The following is a 22,478-nucleotide window of genomic DNA, read 5'->3' as shown; positions in this document are numbered from 1 at the left end:
AAGTTTGACACACAAGCCTTATCTGTCTAACCGGATCAGACTGGAGAAAATCTGGCTAAAAGAATGGACCCTGAACATTGCACAAAGCTGCTGCTTTCTTACCCTAAAGTTGGTATTGCTGTATGAAGTGACTCAAATAAGAGGGGATTGAATACTTACGTATTCAACATATTTAAGCTTTAAAATTAGGGTTCTAATATCACATACAGGGCTGGTTATTTAATTTTGATGCTAGTTGCACTGGTTTCAGAGTTATCATGTAATAATCTAAATTAATTACTAATCAGCCTTACAATATACTGTGACATTTATATTCTTTATATTCAAAGTATGCTGTGAATCAGTCTATAAGCTCAGGTAACTGCAGCACAGAGCATGTGTTTTGAATCAGCAGAAAAGAAGATTGGGAACTACTGGGGGCATTAATGGAGGCACAAATCTTCAATGCAAAAGGGCTGTGTTTGCCTTGGTAAGACTGGTAAGAAGCCCATAACATAATGTACAAAATTTCTACTCTACTTTAGTTTTTCTTTAATGAGAGCAGTAGAATAGTACATAATGTTGTATAACATCTGTGCCCTGGGTTTTTGACCTAGCAAATTATTTATTTATTTTTACTTAGATATTCGCTATGCCAGAATGGTTAGTGGAAGAAGCATCAACTTGGCACTTTCACACAGAGGACTTCAAGCTCTCAAGGCTGTTGGTTTGGACGAAAAGGCGAGTTCATTGCAAAATAATGTTTACATACAAGCATCAAAATTTTTGTACTGAACTTCCTCTAAAAAATACTATAGGAAGGTATTCATGACAAATTAGTGACAATAAGCAACAATCATTGAAATTATGTATATCATCCTATTTTTTAATAGCAACATTTATTGGGTTCAGCAATATTACTAACATTGTGAGCTACTGCTGAGCTGACAAGTGTGTGTTCAAACTTTTATGCATTCTATACACTGCAAATAGTGTTTACAATTTGTTAACAAATTTGTTTATTTCCTTGCAGATTGCAGCAATGGGCATCCCAATGCGTGCAAGAATGATTCATTCTGTAAAAGGAAGAAAATCTAGCATCCCCTATGGAAAGCAACACCAGGTATCACTTCCTAGTATAAGTATATTTACACTTTATTTTAGTTTATTTTTGTTCCGTGAGAATCTGTTATATTTTGACTATTGGTATAATCTTACATTACTTGGGGACATCATACATTTTGGAAACAATATAGAGATGAGATGATAAATGTAGATAAATGTGAGGTTATGTATTTAGGATACAAAAATGTACAGGGCACTTAATTAGCATAAATGGGAATTATTTAGAAATATCCTTGATGGAGAATGACCTGGAGTACTTATGTAATAAACTCAGCTATAAAAATGCAATGTCAGCCAGCAGCAGGACAGGCCTGCGCAAGGTACTGTCCTGCATTAAAAGCAATATAGATTCACTTTAGATTTACTTTACAAAGCACTGGTAAAACCCCATCTAGAATATGCAGTGCACTTTTGGTCTTCACTCCTTAATAAAATATTACTAAAATAGAGAAAGTTCAAGGAACTGCAACTAAGCTCATAATGGGAATGGAATGTCTCATATGAGTAAAGGTTGGTAGTAGGTACTTACAGCAAACATGAGAGCATTCAGATTTGTAGAAAGAAGGTTCCATCTTTAAATGTAGAAAGATTTTTTTGTTCACAGTGAGGACTGTAAATGAGAACTTTAAGTTGTGGACTCTCTACCTGAGGCTTTTGTATTGGCAGATACATTAGCTGGTGCTTTTTTAGAAAGTGAGAAAATGCAAAGCTATTAATGTTTCATTGGAAATTTTGGATTGGACCGGTTGCTCTTATGAGGAAGAATACTGAAGCTCCACCTATAAAACTAAAGAAAAATATGTACAAAGATATAAATCTCTACCATCAGAACAATCTATGCCATATGTTTTACTGAACATTTACAGGAAAATAACATTTCTGTAAATTCTTCTTATAAAGAGTGTAGGTTATCATTTTAAAGGAACAGTAACACCAAAAAATGCTGCTGCCCTGCACTGGTAAAAGTTGTGTGTTTACTTCAGAAAGTCTACTATAATTTATATAAATAAGCTGCTATGTAGCCATGGGGGCAGCCATTCAAAGGAGAAAAGGCACAGGCACATAGCAGATAACAGATAAAACACTATTGTATTCTACAGAACGTATCTGTTATCTGCTATGTAACCTGTGCCTTTTCTCCTTTTTTCCAGCTTGAATGGCTGCCCCCGTGGCTACACAGCAGCTTATTATATAAATTATAGTAGTGTTACTGTAGCAAACACACCAGTTTTACCAGTGCAGGGCAACAGTGCATTATATTTTTATTACTTTAAAGCTCTTTCATTTTTTGGTGTTACTGTTCCTTTAACCTTGTGATTATATAATAGAAGTAGCTGCAGTTCTTTATTTTAAATACTCACTCTCTTTTCTTTCACTGTGTTAATAATTTATTTTGACATTGGATTATTATTTTATATTATGTAATGAGAAAAGTTTTTGTGTTTAGAGCGATATGAAAGAGAAGCTACATATAATGGCATATAAAACAAATAATTTTTCCCATATTTCTGTTTTAGTATATCCTATCTGTTGACAGAGCTAATTTAAATAAAGAACTGTTAAGTGGTAAGTTGATTTTAAACAAGTATTTTTCCCTCCATGAAAATGATGTTGAGGTTGTGGTGAAAAATGATGCGCCAATTAAAAATCAAAATTGGGGGCCAATGCCATGTCGATAATTAGCAACAATAGACACTGCTAAGGGACAGGGGAAGTTCTCTTTGCAGCCCTGAACATCTTGCAGCCCTGAACACTTGGATACTACAGGGCCTATTTACTAAAATACTTTTAGGGGCAGATTTATCAACATTTAAATTCAAGTTTTTACAGTGGTTCAAGTATTTTGTGCCAACAATTTCAAATTCAAATTTAAAAAATGTGAATTTTCAAGATTTATTAAATAAATAAATCAAAAATTGAAATTCAATAAATCAGATTTTCAAGTGAAAAAAGCATTTTCCACTCGTTTGAATATTTTTTTGTTACAAAGCTATATGAATGAAATAAATTATCCTCTTTTTTTGCATTTGTGATTTTTGTCACTATTGCTCTTATGTGAGATAAATCATGCTAACCAACACTGTAGCAAGTTTTCCAGCTTTTTTTTAATAAATATATTGATTCAATAACTCAACCCCTCAATTTTGAATGGGAATCTGGGGAAATAACTGTAGCTAGGTGTAAATGGTAAATTGAAGGGGGAAAAAACTGCTGTTTGTATAATAGCACTGCAAATTAGTAAATAAAAGGAAAGCAACCTATTAGAATTTACTACACATTTTTTATGATACCGTATTTTCATTGGTTATTATTATTACATAATTGTTATATGTTTTTAGTTTAAATTCTTCTTCTATTTGCTATTTGTATTTATATTCCATTTAATTTTCAGCTGCAGAAAAGTACTCTAATGTCACAATGCACTTTGAACACAAGTTACGCGACTGCAATGTTGACTCTGGCACAATGACATTTCTTAAGTAAGTATTTAAAAAGGTTTGTGTTACGTTTAATGGCTAACAGTTTTACAAATATTTAAAGGCCAATGTTTTCAATGCTCTAGTTTATCATTTACAATACGACATGTCAGCTAGCAAGCAAGCATTGCTCCCTTTTCTTTTAAACAGCTGTGCAACTTATTACAAATCATCACCAGGATAATGTGACAAAACTATATTCATCCTAATATATAATATGATACCTACATTACAAAACAACAATATATAATAGTTTTAAATGAAAGTTCTTGGATATCAAGATATGGATACAATATGATATTAAGGGGCACATTTATCAAAGTACGATTGAGTCCGAATACAAAAAATTCATATTTTTTCTAACTGTGCGTATTTTCTGCAATTTTTTCGTTCATTTGCACAACTTTTTTGTACTTTGTGACAAAATTATGCGACAATGAGGAAAATTGTATCATACTTACCGTGATTTTCCTTTCCTGGCCACTCCATGTCAACACTTACCGGGATAGCCCCTCCCCTCTGCTCCCATCAGAAGGACCCTCCCCAAAGCTTTAAAAGACCAACCCTACCTCCACTCCGTTGTCTAGTAATGAGCTTCTAGAAACTTACCGAAAAAGGGTGGGAATCTTGACATGGAGTGGCCAGGAAAGGAAAATCACGGTAAGTATGATACAATTTTCCTCATTCCCTGGCCACTCCATGTCAACACTTACTGGGACATAGCAAGCTAATATCCCTAATCGGGAGGGTAAAAGTTCCACAAAGGAAGGAAGTCTGGATCCCAGAGTATAAATCTATTCCAGAAACATCCCAAACCAAGTGAAAACCCCACTGTGGGGTGTAGAAACCAATATCTGGTAAAAACCTGTGAACCCTATATCTGCCCAGGAATCGGGGCTGAAATCAAAGATGATTGAGCTGTGTGAATCGCCAGGGTAACGACTTTACGTATAAAAAGGTAAAGCCCACACCAAAATAATTATACCAAATGTGTAACCCACATCTGGGGAAAGAGGACCAAACACTTACCGATAAGGGAGGAGGATAGTTAGACCCGAAGGTCTTCTTACTTCCACTACTTACCAGCACGCCTGAAACAACGTGCCCTCTCAGCGATCACTGCTGGAAACCGCTAAAGTAGTAAACACCTGAGGAAAAGACTTAGCAGGGGAAACAAAAAAAAAAAACAAACCAGTCAATGACATTCTACCTGTATCAGACCAGGACAAGCTAATACTAATAGCCTTCTTGTTTACCCCTGCAAAACATACGCATCTTGTAGATATGTCACTCCTGATGTCTACAGAGTGCATAAGGGCCTGCCCATGTCCTAGCCCCCAAAACCCATGAATCCTTCCAGGAGTCCAGTTGGGAAAAATCTAGCTAAGCATGAGACCCCTGAAACTAACCCAGCAAATCCAACCGGTCAAGAGCCTTGTAAGTCCCACAGGCTCTAAAATGGTACCCTTCACAAAAGCCTACCAGGTAGCCAGTTTGATACCTACCAAACATATTAACAAATGGTTTGCCAATACTAACCCCCAGAGACTACATGCCACCACTGGAAGTGAACAGTGCCCGTCTCTGTGAGGAAACCGCATAGGGAAAGCTTCAGACAAGGCTGATCCTAACCCTACACTCCTGGTACCCTGCCCAAGCATAATTTGGATGGCACTACAGGATCTGTGCAAAATAGAATGGGGGTCCAGCTGTAATACATGCCCACAAGACTGGCATTTGCAGAAATGCTTTTTTTTTTTTTCCCTCTTCTTCCCCTCCTACTATGAGGATATATACCTTAACAAGGATAATAGAATTCATCATGTAGATTGGATCTAGAACCTATGACTCATTTGCATGCTCTAAAATAAGGGCACCAACAGGAAATGAAGACCCAGGTAAAGAAAGGATTAAATCTAGGTAAGGGGACAGTTATCCCCCTATAGATATAAAAGGAAACCGACCCATACCAACAGTATGACAATGCTCAAACCCATAGACAACTTAGCTCATGGGTCTGTCCCATAGCCTTAGCCTGCTGATGGTTCAAGCACCCTTCTAAGATTCTAAATGTGACAGTTGTAATATGTGGCCTCTGAGCCTAAACTTAGTCCGCTAACTGGCCCCTCTATGTACCTGACCAAGGATACTGGACAGGCCTATCTTACTATCTACCCCAACAGCAAGGCCTGAAAATGATGCACTAGTCATGGCCATAGTTGCCTATACAGATTACTATCTCTGTAGTCCCATATACAAGAAGTTCTTTAAACCGATGCACCCACTGAATACTGGACTTAAATGGTGAACCAATCATAGTGTCCAGAGCCAGGAATGTTTATTGACCATACAGAGCCCTATTGATCAGGCTTCTAGCATAATGCCCTGTTATATGGATAACCATGGAAACCTACAAGGCATTGTGAGCCACGTTCCTCTGAGCCGTCCCTTGTTCCTAGAAGTATCTGCCAGATCAGAAGCCCTGGCAATTTAAAAAAAAAGTGATAAACATTTATAACACTTACCCCAGCAGCACAGCCGTAGTGGGAATCCTCCAACCACTAGTCTTGAGAAAAACCAGCACCTAACAGATCTGAAACCATAACGTAATTTGAAAATAACATGACTACTGTGTCTACAGTAAGGCTAAAACTCCGAGTTAAGTCACATTAAACCCATACACATAATTTGAACACCTGTAGCATGCCAGTGCATACGCAGTGTGTAATACCTGTCTGCACTCAGAGTGTGGCCCTTCGCATCTACACAATATAACAGTGCATATGAAGCCAAGATGGCTGCTGGTTTCAGACCAGTGTATCCTACCTAAACACAGTCTTGGCTGTTTGTACTGGTCCTGTATTGAAAGAAGAGAAAAATACATATACACTGTGTTGTTGCCCCCTCAGAATTTAGCTTTTTACAAATATACAGTATAATACCTGCATGCAACACCTCTGTTAGATATAATACATATACAACCACAATTCTGCTTGGTTGTACCCTTAAGTCAGTTGACCACTACCTTAAAAACAAATACAGCGTAGGGACTGCATTAACATGCAAACTACATTATCCTGTTTGGCTGTTGCTTCTACATAAGCCATAGTCAATGGGTGAGCAATACCCAAACAGCCCGTTTCAATAGAAACTATGCTGTAAACCAAAATAAATGTTGTTTAAACAAGCATGATACCGGGTCACTATCAGTGATAATGTTACCCCTACTTACCTGGAAGCTGCATAAGCCAATATGACCCAAAACTGAATCAATACAGTATGGACATTGCCTTAACCCACAGAACCGATAAAATGCTGCAACATATACATTCAAATTGTTAGTTATCTAAGCCTGTCAGGCAACTACATGTTGTGTTTTAACATACATATCAGTTTAAATGGCATATTACCCTGCATGAGGACCGCTCAAGTGTTTGAACCTATACATTCAGTATTACATGGAATATTACCCACTAATATGTTTACCCTATACATTCAGCATCGATGGTATTTTACTGGAATGACTTAATCTATACATCCAGTATAAATGGTAAATTGCCCATAGCAACCACTAAAATGATTTAACATATACATTAAGCATAAATGGTATATTGCCCATAGCAACCACAGAAATGATTTAACATATCCATTCAGCCTAGGTGGTATCTTATGCATGGGAACCACTGAAATTATTTAACATATACATTCAGCATAGATGGTATATTGCCCATAGCAACCACTGAAATAATTTAACATATACAATCAGCATATATGGTATATTACAAATGGAAACCACTGAAATGGTTTAACATAGCAACCACTGAAATTAATTAACCTATGCATTCAGCATAGATAGTATTTTACGGAAATGATTTAACATATACATTCAGCATGGATGGTATATTATGCATGGGGAACCACTGAAATGATTTAACATATACATTCAGCATGGATGGTATATTATGCATGGGGAACCACTGAAATGATTTAACATATACATTCAGCATGGATGGTATATTATGCATGGGGAACCACTGAAATGATTTAACATATACATTCAGCATGGATGGTATATTATGCATGGGGAACCACTGAAATGTTTTAACATATACATTCAGCATGGATGGTATATTACACCTAGGAACCACTGAAGTGATTTAACATATACATTCAGCATGGATGTTATATTATGCATGGGGAACCACTGAAATGATTTAACATATACATTCAGCATGGATGGTATATTATGCATGGGGAACCACTGAAATGTTTTAACATATACATTCAGTAGGCTGTTCCAATAATCTGGCCCATAAAGATTCTGCTACAGAGCCATGCTGCCCATTCCAGGCTAGCACATATTCCCATGTACACACTGGCTGAGCCAGGTTACATATAAATATTGCAGACACCAGTTCCCTAACTTAAAAAGACTAGCCCAACTCTTTATGAGAAGCAGTATGAAGGGAAGTAACAGCAACTTACGGCACCAAAACATAAGTGTAACACAAAGTCCTTACCTCATACTCCTGGGGCTTCAGCCTCACAGCCAGGAAGGAGAAAGGGAAGGAAGGAAAGGGGGAGGGGACCTATCTACCCCATTACCTACAGCTGAATACTGCCCTGCCAAGTAATTACCCAATTACCTGCAACTGGTGTCTGCTCCAACAGGCATTGCATTTGCACAGCTCCCAGAATAGACAAAATTGCAGACTTACCAATTTGCTCCAAGTGTTGAGATTTTGGAAATCAAGCTTGCATCTTGAGCATTACCTCCGTGTGCTGGCTTGAATGGCACCCTTTTTTTTTTTTTTTTTTTTTTTAAATTACCTCAACCTTGGAAAAGACTTGTGAGGAAGGCAGCTGGCTCTGAAACCTGGAATCCTCCATTTAAAGAAAAAAAAATAATGCCCCAGTATAGGGGAAATAAGGAAAGGAGGCCATAAGGCTCAGGCCGCTAACTAAGTCCATGTTTCCTGATGCTTAGCTAACTGCCACCTCCCTCTCCCATCTGTAAAAATGAGGAGGAGTGTAGGGGCCACACACTCCACTGCCGCTGGACGCTTCACAAGCAGGCCCAGTAGGGCACACAGATGGGAGGATAAGCACCTGCCACCAGACCTGCTACCCGCAGCTGGGAGGGCACATGGATCAAGGACAAACAAGTGATACCTGCCATAGCACCACCATGCCCTCCTGATCTCAGAGCCCAGACATAAAGGACTCCAAAAAAAAAATGAGGTAATGTGCTTGGGGGGATAAAAGATCTCCATGACCAAAAACCCCCAGTCCCTAGGACGCTTTCAGGCAGCCCTAATGCTTCCCCAAGGCTAAAAAGAAAAATTTGCTTCCAATGGGAGCAAAACAAAAAGTGAGGCAGAAGGACAAAAAAGACACCGGAGTGGAGGTAGGGTTGGTCTTTTAAAGCTTTGGGGAGGGTCCTTCTGATGGGAGCAGAGGGGAGGGGCTATCCCGGTAAGTGTTGACATGGAGTGGCCAGGGAAAATTGTATTTATCGCAATGAGTATGAAAGTTTCGGATTCATTCAAGCTTCGGTATTGTGACTTTCCTTGGGCTAGGTTGGAGCTGCAGAGTGCCATTGAGTCCTAGGGGAGGCTTCCAAAATCATGCACCAAAGGTTCAAAGTCAGAAAGGTTTTCCCGCTGTTTACGATCGTTCGGATACAAAATTTTTGTGACTATCGGAACGCCATTGCTATATTATCATGACTATTACAATTTTTTCGTAAGCATTTTCGTGACATTTCCAATCATCAGAAATTATCGTATTTAATCCGAATTAATTTCTCTTCCTTGATCTTCCCTTAATCAATTGCTCTGTTATGTCATAGCCCCACTCCTTTTGTCACGCACCCATTTATGTCATGGTCTGCCCCCTTCTGGCAGTGCCCCTGGCCCTTTAGTAAAAATAAGTTTAAAAGGTGAAATATATCAATGTCCAATACATTAATTTTTAAAGGTGGATTATATTATTGTACAATAAAATATTTTTATATTATTTTTAGCAACATGGAAAATATCATTGAAAAAAAAGCTGATTTAATTGTAGGATGTGATGGAGCCTTCTCTGTTGTACGCAAACAATTTATGAGGAAGTCACGTTTCAATTACAGTCATGTATACATACCTCATGGTTATAAAGAACTAACTATTCCGCCAAGAAAAGGAGAGGTAAGATGCAGATTAATACAATTAATAAAATATACTAAGATAAAATGCATATTTAACGGGCACAAAAGGAGATTAAACTACCTGCTATTTCCAAGGGTTCAGTTTGAAATACTGTTCACTCTGTAATCACTAGATACCCATGTCTGATTTCAGCTAATAAGCATTGTTGCAGGGGAGTAGAGGCAAAAGATTCATGGTTTGGGATTATATATATATATATGCAGTTGTGGTGTTATCTTTGTTTCTGAGGCATGTAGGGGCCAAACTATCAAAAACACCAATTAGTATTTTAGGGTCTCTGCATCGTTAGGTACACACTAAGGGGCTAATTACTAAAATTCATTTTTTCTGGCCTTCAAAGTCGTATAAACTCGACATGGTATAAATTCGAATTAAACTCGATCATTGTTGTATTTATAAAATGTCACGATAATGCTGTTATCAGGTTTACGTTTGAAATTTTTTTTCAAGATGAAAGTATTGTTAAAACCCAAAAAATTGTGTTTAAACGGACATTCATTTCCTTAAATCCTCTTTGTTTTTGCCAGGAATTACTCCAGCAGCTATTTTAGGAGCATTGGAGCTCAATTTTGGAAAACAATAATGTGTTTAAAATTTACTTGAAACTGGGTGAAATAGAAAACAATGATGGGATTAACTTCCCCTTGAAAATGTGTGAAATAGAAAACAATGATGGGATTAATTTTCCCTTGAAGCAATGTGTGAAAACAATGATGGGATTAACTTCCCCATACATATCTTTTGCTAAAAAAAGTCAACTAAACATTAATAAATCCCAAATTATGTGAGTTAACTGGAATTTTTCTTGGAAAATTTTCTATAAACTCTAATTTAAAAAAAAAAAAAACAACAAAACAATAAAGGAAAAATCAAGTGCTGGCAAAAACCCATTCACAAACTATCTAGAAGTAAAAAAAAAAATCGACTTTTTCTCAAAATTGCTTAGGAAATGTTTCCGTAAATGTTAGGAATCTATTTACTCTTTATAGGAATATAATTTACATTCAAATTGGTTTTACTCTTGTTTTATGAAATTTTAAAGTATTGAATAATGTGTTTTTATCTATATAGGTATGGGACCTGTTATGCAGAAAGCTTGGAACCTTGGGTTTGCGGAATAAGGGGGTCTTTCTGTAATATGAATCTCCATAAAAGTGATCTAAACATTAAATAAACCAAAATGAATTATTTTGCCTCAAATAAGTATTATTTTTATCAAAGTTGGACCCAAGTACAAGGTACTGTTTTATTATTACAGAGAAAAGAAAATCGTTTTTAAAATTTGAGTATTTAATTTTTATTGAGTCTATGGCAGATGGCATTCCCATAATTTTGAGCTTTCTGGATAACGGGTTTCCAAATAAATGATCCCATACCTGGAAGTACATCAAGGTGCCTATTTATTTATTTAGATGTCATTTGAAAAGAAGAAAATAAATCAGCCTACCTTATTTGCTGTTTGGTGCTCTTTTGTATACATTGTCAGTAAGTAAAATGTACCTTTTCTTAAACTAATTTTTCATTCATTTTTTAGTTTGCCATGGAGCCAAACTACCTCCATATTTGGCCAAGAAACACATTTATGATGATTGCACTTCCTAATCTGGTACGTTATTTTGATTTTTCTAGTTCTGCAAGGGCTTTTTTTTTTTATTATTAGAGATAAGTATATTTAAGTAATGCTGAAACAATTAGGATTTTATTCCCCTGACTCTCTTGGGGAAGACATTTTTCAAAATGGAAAGATTTTTGTCAATAGAGCTGACAGTGGGCAGCAACCCAACTTTCAGGGCTACTTAGTATTTATTAAAATTTATACCATCTTTATTTTTTAGAGTAATTATAGTAGGCATGTTTACAGTAATTATGGTTGCCCATTTAATTCATCCATTTTAGAGAAAAACAAAAAATTAATTACTGTAAAGAACCCTCTTTTTTGAAGTTGTCTCTTGAGCCCCTTAAATCCCCTATGTTGAAAAGCCATTCCCTGATACCAGGAAGTAGGCTTCTTACTGGATAGTGTGGGACAATAACCAGAAGCACAGATATGCAATCTTACATTTTTTAGATACATTTAATTTATAGAGGCTGATTTACCATTTCAACTTATTTTTTTCTGCTCATAAAAATTACAAGAAAATCTGGTTCACTTATTATTTTTCATGTTATGACCAATTCAAGGAAAATGATTTCTACTGATATATGACTATATCACTACCATATAATTTGCTGCCCTGTCACAAACACAACAGCATGCTACACAAATTATTTTTTGTAAAGTCCCAGGAAAAATAATGTACTCTACTACTAATAATTTACCAGTTACCCTGTGCTTTATTTAAGACTACCCCATAATCTGCTGTTTAGCAAGGTAGTAACTCCCAGTAGATATCAGAATATCACTCAATAGTAAGAAATCCAAGTCTGGCTTGGGACTCCTCCAGTTACATGGGAGTAGGAGAAACAATAGGTTACCTGAAAGCAGTTGTAACGCTGGCTCTTTCTGAAAGCTCAGACTCAGGCACAATGCACTGAGATGGCTGTCTACACACCAATATTACAGATTAAAAAAAATAAGTTTGTTGGTTCAAGAATGCAATTTTAAATGGTAGAGTGAATTATTTACTATAATTACAGTGTAATTTAGAAATAAAAAGTACACCATAAAAAGCACAACAGTATCCCTTTAACCAATAAACACATTATACAGTACATGAATCCTGGACTGGTTTTAGGTTCTTAACCAAAAAATATATATCTAACTAGTTCAAAGTATATCAATGTAATTAACTATGAGAGGCAAGTTAGGCTCAAAGGGTAAGCATAATAATCATCTAGTACAGGTGCAAGTGCAGTGTTAAAAAGACTGGCTTCCTAAAAAATAGGTGATGTGACTAAGACCAAGAGGGGCATTTACTAATGGTTGGATTTTTTTTCATGATTCTGATCTTTTAGCTCTAAAAGTAAAAGAGTCACAACTTTTCCGAGATTTACTATGCAACAAAACTGTGACAATTCTGAATCTAAAAATATTCCATCTAAAACTAGAATTCAATTTGTCTTTAGTAATCCTACAACTTTGAAATGCCATACAACTTTAGGAACCATGTTAGAAGAAGGACATTACCAAACTATGTTTAGAGTTTAAGACCAAACAGATATTTGGGGGTCACAAAAATTAAAAGAACAAGAGGTCACTCCATGAGAGGGAATTTGGTTACTATCTTGAGGTTATATCCTTTCAACTAGGAGTATAGTGGCACTGGCATGCTGACTGACATATTCATATTTTGTATTTATATGTGGTAGCAACTGTTTAGCCTGCCAGGCTGGAGTCAGCAGCAGGAATTCACATACCTGAAGGGGCTAAACAGATCTCATTAGCAAATAAAGAAGGAGTTTCTGTGGTGTTTCTATTCTTGGATGCTAAAATGTGTAAAAAAAACAAAACATTTTTAATGGTGTGCTTATTTCAACAGGACAAATCTTTTACATGCACACTTTTCATGCCATTTGAAGATTTTGAAAAACTCACTACAGGTGACCAAGTTCTGGATTTCTTCAAGACATACTTTCCAGACTCCATTGAACTAATTGGAGAGTAGGTGTCATGATATATCCAGACCAACCAAACATTTTGCAGTTGGCGGGGACAAAGCTTCATATTAAAACGTTTTTTTATATTAGCAGTTACATCATACATAGTGATGAGTGAATCTGTCCTGTTTCGCCATAAAATTAGTGAAATGGCAAAAAAATTCCCGAAATGGCGACATTTTTTTTTAAGCGGTCGTGCCTAATTTGACATGACTGCGCCCAATTTTGACACGCCGCACCCAACGACGCATCAAATTTTCACCAAAGTTTCGCGAAACAATTTGCCAATGGCCAAATGTGGAAATTTGCTGTGAATCCATGCCTGGCAAAAGAATTCGCTCATCACTAATCATATATTCTATGTTACTGAGCATAAATGCTGCAAATGTTGGTGTAAGACTTGCCTGTCTGAAACATAAAAGACATACAAAAATATACTAAAATATAAAAAAACACAAACAAATAAAATAAAGTTCGACTTGAGTTTTTTAGTGCTAAAACTTACAATTCGAATCATAGTTCAAAAACTCAAGTGCCTGATATTTTAGTGCAAAAAACCTGAAAACTCAAATGTAAAATTTTGACATCTAAAAACTTGCGAGTTTATGTAGAAGTCAATGGGAGTTCTCCTAGGCAAAGTCAAGCCATATTTTTTAATTTGCGATTTTTGACTTTTTCGAGTTTTATTTGAGTTTGTAAACTCACAAATTCAAGATTTTCTAGCTTTTTTTTTTATTCAAGTTTTCCATGTTAATAAGCAAGCATTTTTTTAAAAAATGCAAGTTTATTTGAATTAGAAAAACACCAATTCACAAATTTGAAAATTGATAAATAAGCCCATGTTTATTTTTGCAATAGATCCCCTTTAATGGTTGTTAGAGTGAGCTGGTGCACACCTTTACAAACATGTAGACCTGAAACAGTACATTAGCAATATCTGACCCTTCAAGGTTTTGGAACTCTATGCAGTTGTACTCACAATACTTTTTTTTCAGAAAGAAATTAACAGAAGACTTCTTTCTGCTGCCACCACAAGCAATGATTTCTGTAAAGTGTTCTTCATTTTGTATTGACCATAAATGTGTTATCATGGGAGATGCAGCACATGCAGTTGTACCCTTCTATGGGCAAGGAATGAATGCAGTGAGTAACACCAATTATCATAAAAGTACAAATAAGTGTTATTGTTTATGCTTATTGCAGCTTCTAATGAACTAAGTAGCAACTAAATATTTATTGTAGTGGTATTAGTACACATTAATTGATGCTGCTATGGCCATAATATACTGATTACAATTTTTTTCTATTAAATGATCCTGCACGATACATATTAATTAACCTAATATGGAGTCATCATTAGGATGCAGAACAGATATCAATAATCACTACTCGGGCATGGAATAATTGCAGTAAGACAAGCAGGCAGGCCTTTCAGCTCAGTTTGTAATTATGTAAGTTGATTCAATTTCTCTAATGTGTATTTTTGCTAGTCAGTATTTATGAAGTGCTTTTGTGGGATTCAGAGTTCACTGTATTTTTGTTCATGCAGACATGTCAGGTAGACAGATGCTGTCTTCTTGACTGTATTTTACAGCTGCTCCAAATAATACGTGGCTGATCCCCACCAGACATCAGTCAATGTGGTTGTTGTTTTGGCCCTCTGTATAGGGCAAGATTCTGGCTAGGTCTGGAGTGGGCAAGTTGGTGCTTAAAGGTGGCCATATACAGTGGAGGAAATAATTATTTGACCCCTCACTGATTTTGTAAGTTTGTCCAATGACAAAGAAATGAAAAGTCTCAGAACAGTATCATTTCAATGGTAGGTTTATTTTAACAGTGGCAGATAGCACATCAAAAGGAAAATCGAAAAAATAACTTTAAATAAAAGATAGCAACTGATTTGCATTTCATTGAGTGAAATAAGTTTTTGAACCCTCTAACAAAAAAAGACTTAATACTTAGTGGAAAAACCCTTGTTTGCAAGCACAGAGGTCAAACGTTTCTTGTAATTGATGACCAAGTTTGCGCACATTTTAGGAGGAATGTTGGTCCACTCCTCTTTGCAGATCATCTCTAAATCCCTAAGGTTTCGAGGCTGTCTCTGTGCAACTCTGAGCTTGAGCTCCCTCCATAGGTTTTCTATTGGATTAAGGTCCGGAGACTGACTAGGCCACTCCATGACCTTAATGTGCTTCTTCTTGAGCCACTCCTTTGTTGCCTTTGCTGTATGTTTTGGGTCATTGTCGTGCTGGAACACCCATCCACGACCCATTTTCAGTTTCCTGGCAGAGGGAAGGAGGTTGTCGTTCAGGATTTCACGATACATGGCTCCGTCCATTTTCCCGTTAATGCGAATAAGTTGTCCTGTGCCCTTAGCAGAAAAACACCCCCAAAGCAAAATGTTTCCACCCCCATGCTTGACGGTGGGGACGGTGTTTTGGGGGTCATAGGCAGCATTTTTCTTCCTCCAAACACAGTGAGTTGAGTTAATGGCAAAGAGCTCTATTTTGGTTTCATCAGACCACAGCACCTTCTCCCAGTCACTCACAGAATCATTCAGGTGTTCATTGGCAAACTTCAGACGGGCCTGCACATGTGCCTTCTTGAGCAGGGGGACCTTGCGAGCCCTGCAGGATTTTAATCCATTGCGGTGTAATGTGTTTCCAATGGTTTTCTTGGTGACTGTGGTCCCTGCTAATTTGAGGTCATTAACTAACTCCTCCCGTGTAGTTCTAGGATGCTTTTTCACCTTTCTCAGAATCATTGACACCCCACGACGTGAGATCTTGCGTGGAGCCCCAGAGGGAGGTCGATTGATGGTCATTTTGTGCTCCTTCCATTTTCGAACAATCGCACCAACAGTTGTCACCTTCTCTCCCAGCTTCTTGCTAATGGTTTTGTAGCCCATTCCAGCCTTGTGCAGGTCTACAATTTTGTCTCTGACATCCTTGGACAGCTCTTTGGTCTTTCCCATGTTGGAGAGTTTGGAGTCTGCTTGATTGATTGATTCTGTGGACAGGTGTCTTTTATACAGGTGACTAGTTAAGACAGGTGTCCTTAATGAGGTTGACTAATTGAGTAGAAGTGTCTAACCACTCTGTGGGAGCCAGAACTCTTAATGGTTGGTAGGGGTTCAAAAACTTATTTCACTCAATGAAATGCAAATCAGTTGCTATCTTTTATTTAAAGTTATTTTTTCGATTTTCCTTTTGATGTGCTATCTGCCACTGTTAAAATAAACCTACCATTGAAATGATACTGTTCTGAGACTTTTCATTTCTTTGTCATTGGACAAACTTACAAAATCAGTGAGGGGTCAAATAATTATTTCCTCCACTGTATGCTACAATTATGATCTTTCCCATGACCATTGTTCGAAAGAAAGATCTTCGTCCACTCTACTAACGTTAAGAGCTGAATCATCAGATATGCAGGTTAAAATGAAGGAATTCTTTACCCCTATCTGATGATTCAGCATTAATGTTACAATGTTTAGGCACCTTTAAAGGCGTCCAATCAAGAAGACGTTCAATATCCAAACCTTTTCTTGGTATTGGTCCCCTCGAAATATCGTTATCGGTCCATATACGCACCACTTCATTTTATATGATGATATCAGTGCGGGTATAGTCACCTTAAGTCATTGTTCATGTGAGCTTTACTTAGAAAACACATATTTAGCACATATGTCCAAGGGCCCTACAGAGGGAAAAGAGCGGAATGCTTTTTTATGAAACAATGTACCTACAGGTTAGATCCCAGGCCAGACACTTTCCTTAAGAGTGAAGACACATGGAGCTACTAGTACCTGCACTTGTCATGGCAACTAAAATAGGCACAAACTTTGTTCTAAATAATGAGAACATTAGCACAAATCCACAACTTTATTGAAGTTTCTAAGGTATCATTGGCCTCGGGGCAAAAGTTTTGATGGGGGTTCCCCACAGCTGCCCCAAAAACTTGCGGCAGTACTACAGGTGAACTTGCATATGATAAGACAGGCATTACTAAAGCAGACAGATTGGACCACCAGCAAAGGGACCTAAAAAACACTAATCAAAAAATTAAAGGTATAAAAGCAGTTGCAGTAACAATGGATTCTTTTATTTAGACATGGCATGGAATGGCCTAATGAGTGTTTTGCCTGAAATCATTCAAGCCACTCTTAAATGCATTAAAGGAGACATATAGCATAACTAAAACCCCTCCATTCTTAAAGGCAAGGGGACACAATATATGTCCCTTTAATAAATATATATAACATTCTGTACAATGAATACAAATGTAATTCAAAATTTCAATTTATGACAAAGTTTTAATGATCGTTTGAAGATGTTTCTAAATGTAGTTTCTGTTTTCTGCCCTGTTGGTTCTAACTACATGTACCATATGAACAATGTTGCATTAGTCAGCTCTCCTCCCAGCAAGACTATTTCTGAGCCCTTTAAGACTACAAAATCATAATAATAAAATAATAATGCTGTAGAGCTTTCTGGGTGATTAAAATGAGTGGTGGTTCATGGGAAAATGCCTGTATGTAATACAGCAGCTAAGATATGCTGCCCGCCCTTTTTTGTACAGCTCCACTGTCTTATCTCATCTCTCTTATCTCAAAGCATTTTTTAATGTGCGGCTAATTTAGATGCGCTACCCATAACTTTCGTTGTTTATATTTAAACGTGGGGCAACTGTTTTTTTGTTTTGTAATGTAAAATAATCTGATGCATAAAATTGGTAATAACAAATGTACGGTACATTTAAATATATATCCTATATTTTTGAAGGGCTTTGAAGACTGCCTTGTTTTTTCAGAACTAATGGAGCAATACCAAAACAATTTAAGTAAGTATATATTCCAGGTAAAGTTTTTTTCTACCTTGTTAACCAGTTAAAAAGGTAAAGGGTAAAACGTTTGATATGAAGCATAGCAAAAGTGGTGTAATGGTGATACCCTAATTTACTGAATTACAAATAATGACAGCAAGCTTTCAAAACATTTCAGTTCCTTTTTCAAACCCGATCAATGAAATGTTCTGAAAGCTTGCGGTCATTATCATCTTAATTTAGCCAATATCACTTTTACACTTTTGCTATGCTTTGTATCAAAAGTTTTACCCTAGAAAGTGTAATATTGAAATGAAAGCATTTATTCTCTACCAAAATACGTTTTTCTTTAAAAATGTCACGTTTTTATTCACTGATGACTTTAGGAATCTGCCTGCATGAGTTCTCCAGGCTACGAGTACCAGATGCGCACGCAATATCGGACTTGGCTATGTATAACTACAAAGAAGTATGGTTTCTTTCTTATGTATTGAACAAATCTAGCAGCAATATTTGTATGCCTATCACATGATAAATTCTTTATGTTTTTGTATTTCTCTTAATATTTATATTGTGTTATAGTCTTTTCTCTCTCTGATATATAACATTTCTATTGCAAGACAAAAAAGGTTCTTTAAATTCACCATAGGAGCTAATGAACAGTGTTTGTTCCACCACTTACATGGCAGGACAGATAGAATGGATAGTTATATTCCAGAAGTGAAAAATATTCTCCAGTACTGATAACTTTGCCTGTATTTGTTAGGGAATATTTAGTATGGATGTTAGTAAAACAAGAAGTACTTTACTGACAAATAACTCTCTTTTTACCCTTCTATTATGATCACTTTTACACTATGTTGTCCTAGAAGGTCAATTTGTATTATTAGGATGTTGATTCCCTTATATTGCAAGGGATAGGGTTTACAACGTTATAGTATTGTGATTTTAAATATCTTATCCCTTAATATCTTCTTTAAAAGCTTCCCTACCACAAATACCAGACTAAAATGCTCACTGGCAACATTAGTGCTGAGAATACAACATACATTGCCTTAACTTTGAACAGGTGGCCTTAGAGGAACTACCAGAATGTAATTCATTCAACTGACACTTTTTTTCAGTTAATGGCCTGCTTCGGAAAAAAACAAAGAATCATATGTGGACCAAAATATTACAGAAAATCTGTTCTATTATTTGAATGAAAAACTGTGAGAATGTAACAGGTGGTAATTTTACATACATGTTCATCTAACAATGTTGTTCTTATTTCTAAACAGATGCGCGCTCATGTCAATTCTAAGTGGTTCATCTTTCGGAAACAGGTTGACAACATTCTGAATGCCATCATGCCTACAACATTTATTCCACTGTATACAATGGTGAGAAGTTTTAATATATTCAAAAACTGACAGACCTGTGAGGAAGTGTTTTTATTACATTGTGTAATTATATATTTAGCTTTATTTTTTCTACTGTTTGGAAACCTAGTGCTATTGACCATCTGCAAATGAATTCCAAACAGAAAATGGGTTTATAATAGTTGGATGATGGATCCAAACTGCAAAGCCTACTAACTAGATTATGCTGACTGGGTGTACACGGGAAGATCACACCCAGCTTACTTCACAAATATGTCAGTATGGCATTGTACATTGTATATTGTACCTTCCCTTCCACTGGAGCAGGAAATTCATACTATTTTACACTGTTTAATGGAACATGTGTTTTTTGGTATATTTTTACAAAAATAATGGTATTCATTTTTATCAGTTATAACTATTGACTGGGCCCACAGCATATTCAAATTACGGCCCAAAACATTACTACGTAGACCAATTCTACCAAGATACATTGAAATTGCTCATAAGTGAGCCGTCGCGTTTCGTATATTTTCTGCGACTTTTTCGTCGCCGTCGCGAAAAAATCGGATTGGTTTTTCCGCCGTTTACTACCACTCAAAAAAAATCACGACGCCGACGAAATAGTCGCGCAAAATACGATAAAGTCGCGACGGTGACAAAAAAGTCGCGACAAATACGAAAAATCGCGGCGAAGACGAAAAAGTCGCAAAATTTTAGTTTCCAATACGATTTTTTTCCTTTCAGGATTCGGATTCGTGGATTAGTAAATCTGCCCCTATGAGTCAGCTTCCTGCTGATAGGCTCAGATCCACATTCCTAAGGGGGGGGGGGGAGTGAGTTCTTAGCATTCCTGAGGGAGGGGGGAGAGAGCAGAAAGCTGCCGGTCTCTGGCACAGCAAAGTAGACACAAGAAATCTTTTCACAGAGAAGTCAGTGCAGCATTTCTGTGAGTGCTTATGGCTGTATTTACATAGACCTTTCTGATAAAGCTTACTTAGTTTTTACCTTTCTTTCTCCTTTAAGCCTGATTTCTCTGAACAATATGTTTTAATAACACAGATTTAACTGTGGGCAACAAATCTTACCATGCAACAACACCCTAACAATTTGCATTATGCATTCCAGTAGGTAACAGGTTTATTGTACCTAACTAAATTCATATAATTCAAGATAATTTGAAAAATCTGGGAATGCTTTTAGAATATAATTAAGAGTTAAATAGTTTTTAAGGCCTGTAAAAATGTCTTGCCTTTCAGGGCTGTGACACACAGGGAGATTAGTCTTGCCGTGACAAATCTCCGTTGTTGCGGGCGACTAATCTCCCCGCAATGCTATCCCACCGGTTAAGAATGTAAATCGCCGGTGGGATGGCATACGCATCGCTGCGATTTGCCGAAGTTTCCTCTCAAGGCAACTTCGGCGTTTAGTCATGGCCCTAAGAGGGGCCTGGATGAGTTCTTGAACAGGCATAATTTTCAAGGCTATTGTGATACTAATATCTACAGTTGGTATTGATGTTTGTTTAGATGTGTGTGTATAGAAAGGTCAGTATAGGTATGTGTGTGCGCACACTGGGGGTTTGCTTGGAAGGGTTGAACTTGATGGTCTTTTTTTTAACCCAACTTAACTATGTATCTATGTATTCTTCAGGTAACATTCAGCAGAATAAGATACCATGAAGTTATACTGCGCTGGAAGTGGCAAAAAAAGGTGAGGAGCTACTATTTCATCTAACTAGATAAAATATATATATATTTTTATACTCAAGGGTCTTGAAAGCTGGGTTTGAAACCACTCTTTTAAAGTTATTTTCTAGTATAGGATCTGTTATCCGGAAACCTGTTATGCAAAAAGCTCCAAATAGACTTCATTTTAATCAAATAATTCAAATATTTTTTTTCTCAGTAATAAAAAACAATTTCTTGTACTTGATCCTGATATATAATTAATCCTTATTGGAGACAAAACAGTCCTTTTGGGTTTAAATGATTTTTTTAATAGACTAATTAATACTTATTGGTGGTATCCTAATGGGTTTATTTAATGTTTATTTTTAAGTAGATTTAAAGTATTATGATCCAGTAATGGAAAGATCTCTTATCCAGAAAAAAACACAGGTCCTGAGTATAACAGGTCCTATACCTGTCCTAACCATAGAGGATCCGTATCTGCTTACTGCAACTTGAACCTCAATAAATACAAGTAACCCTGTAATTATTAAAAGTTTCCCTACCAGCAGTAGCAGATTTGTGGTTGCTTTATTATAAAGTGGGTCATATAGGCCAGCGCTTATGGCCTTCCTGTAATTTGAAGCTCTCTCTACAGATGAGAGATTTCACACCTATACTAACTATTACCAGTTAGAAGTTGTTTCACTAATTATACCTAATATTGAAAAAAACAAAAAAAGTTGTTTTGTTGGCAGTAGCAGCTGGAGATTTTTTATATACAATAGTGCACAACGATTATTTAATTTAGCTAGAACATTTTCACTGTGTATTTATATTTCTCACTATCTGCTCACATGTACTGTATATTTTCGGATTAGTTCTACAGTCACAAATTGTTTTTTTTCCAGATCATAAATGTGGGACTTTTTACTGTTGGTACAACTGGATCTGTTGGTGCTGCGTATTTGGTTATAAAATACTTGCCTTTTAATAAATACATTGAACATGTAGGTAATTGTTTAACGCATCTGAAAGGGAATGCATACCTATCAAGACTGTGGGCAAAATGAAGAAAAAAGGCAAAGAATTGTGAACTGTTACAAGCTGTGGCCATATTTGTTTGTAATATAAACTATATTGAATACATTTAAGTACTTAACTTTTACACTTACACTTTCCTTTTCTTCTGGCCATAATAAACATTTAATTAAAATGTTCTTCTTAATTTAA

At 36.4% G+C, this 22,478-nt stretch overlaps 2 protein-coding genes across 9 annotated transcripts in view; one reads left to right on the top strand and one right to left on the bottom strand.

Annotated features, from left to right (window-relative positions):
- The window catches only part of coa6 (cytochrome c oxidase assembly factor 6), a 22,017-nt gene extending 13,654 nt beyond the window's left edge, over nucleotides 1–8,363 (bottom strand). Inside the window, exons 1-3 of one of the 4 annotated variants that reach the window (XM_012962685.2) lie at nucleotides 8,102–8,121; nucleotides 6,107–6,174; nucleotides 4,665–4,741 (exon numbers count right to left, since the gene is read on the bottom strand). Coding sequence is in view for 1 of the 4 variants with exons in the window: in XM_012962682.2 (XP_012818136.1) it covers nucleotides 6,107–6,174; nucleotides 8,102–8,106 (73 nt within the window). In the remaining 3 variants the exon portion in view is untranslated. Of the gene's footprint in view, nucleotides 1–4,664; nucleotides 4,742–6,106; nucleotides 6,175–6,813; nucleotides 6,889–8,101 lie in introns of those variants that run through there. The other 3 variants (XM_031901489.1, XM_012962682.2, NM_001171672.1) reach the window with 3 other exon arrangements.
- kmo (kynurenine 3-monooxygenase (kynurenine 3-hydroxylase)) overlaps nucleotides 1–22,478 on the top strand; it is a 26,820-nt gene extending 4,342 nt beyond the window's left edge. For 3 of the 5 annotated variants that reach the window (XM_012962882.3, XM_031901647.1, NM_001006689.1), the window contains exons 3-15: nucleotides 623–720; nucleotides 1,013–1,102; nucleotides 2,622–2,670; nucleotides 3,497–3,584; nucleotides 9,607–9,772; nucleotides 11,328–11,399; nucleotides 13,273–13,394; nucleotides 14,386–14,533; nucleotides 18,175–18,232; nucleotides 18,601–18,683; nucleotides 19,495–19,596; nucleotides 21,229–21,288; nucleotides 22,157–22,478. In XM_012962882.3, the coding sequence (XP_012818336.1) occupies nucleotides 640–720; nucleotides 1,013–1,102; nucleotides 2,622–2,670; nucleotides 3,497–3,584; nucleotides 9,607–9,772; nucleotides 11,328–11,399; nucleotides 13,273–13,394; nucleotides 14,386–14,533; nucleotides 18,175–18,232; nucleotides 18,601–18,683; nucleotides 19,495–19,596; nucleotides 21,229–21,288; nucleotides 22,157–22,318 (1,281 nt within the window). In that variant the 5' untranslated portion in view covers nucleotides 623–639 and the 3' untranslated portion in view covers nucleotides 22,319–22,478. Of the gene's footprint in view, nucleotides 1–394; nucleotides 479–622; nucleotides 721–1,012; nucleotides 1,103–2,621; nucleotides 2,671–3,496; nucleotides 3,585–9,606; nucleotides 9,773–11,327; nucleotides 11,400–13,272; nucleotides 13,395–14,385; nucleotides 14,534–18,174; nucleotides 18,233–18,600; nucleotides 18,684–19,494; nucleotides 19,597–21,228; nucleotides 21,289–22,156 lie in introns of all 5 variants that reach the window. The other 2 variants (XM_012962880.3, XM_031901646.1) reach the window with 1 other exon arrangement.

The sequence above is a fragment of the Xenopus tropicalis genome, chromosome 5 (assembly GCF_000004195.4).
Source record: "Xenopus tropicalis strain Nigerian chromosome 5, UCB_Xtro_10.0, whole genome shotgun sequence".
Lineage (NCBI taxonomy): Eukaryota > Metazoa > Chordata > Amphibia > Anura > Pipidae > Xenopus > Xenopus tropicalis.
Note: the sequence above shows the minus strand (reverse complement) of the source record. Positions and strands in the feature narration are given on the sequence as shown.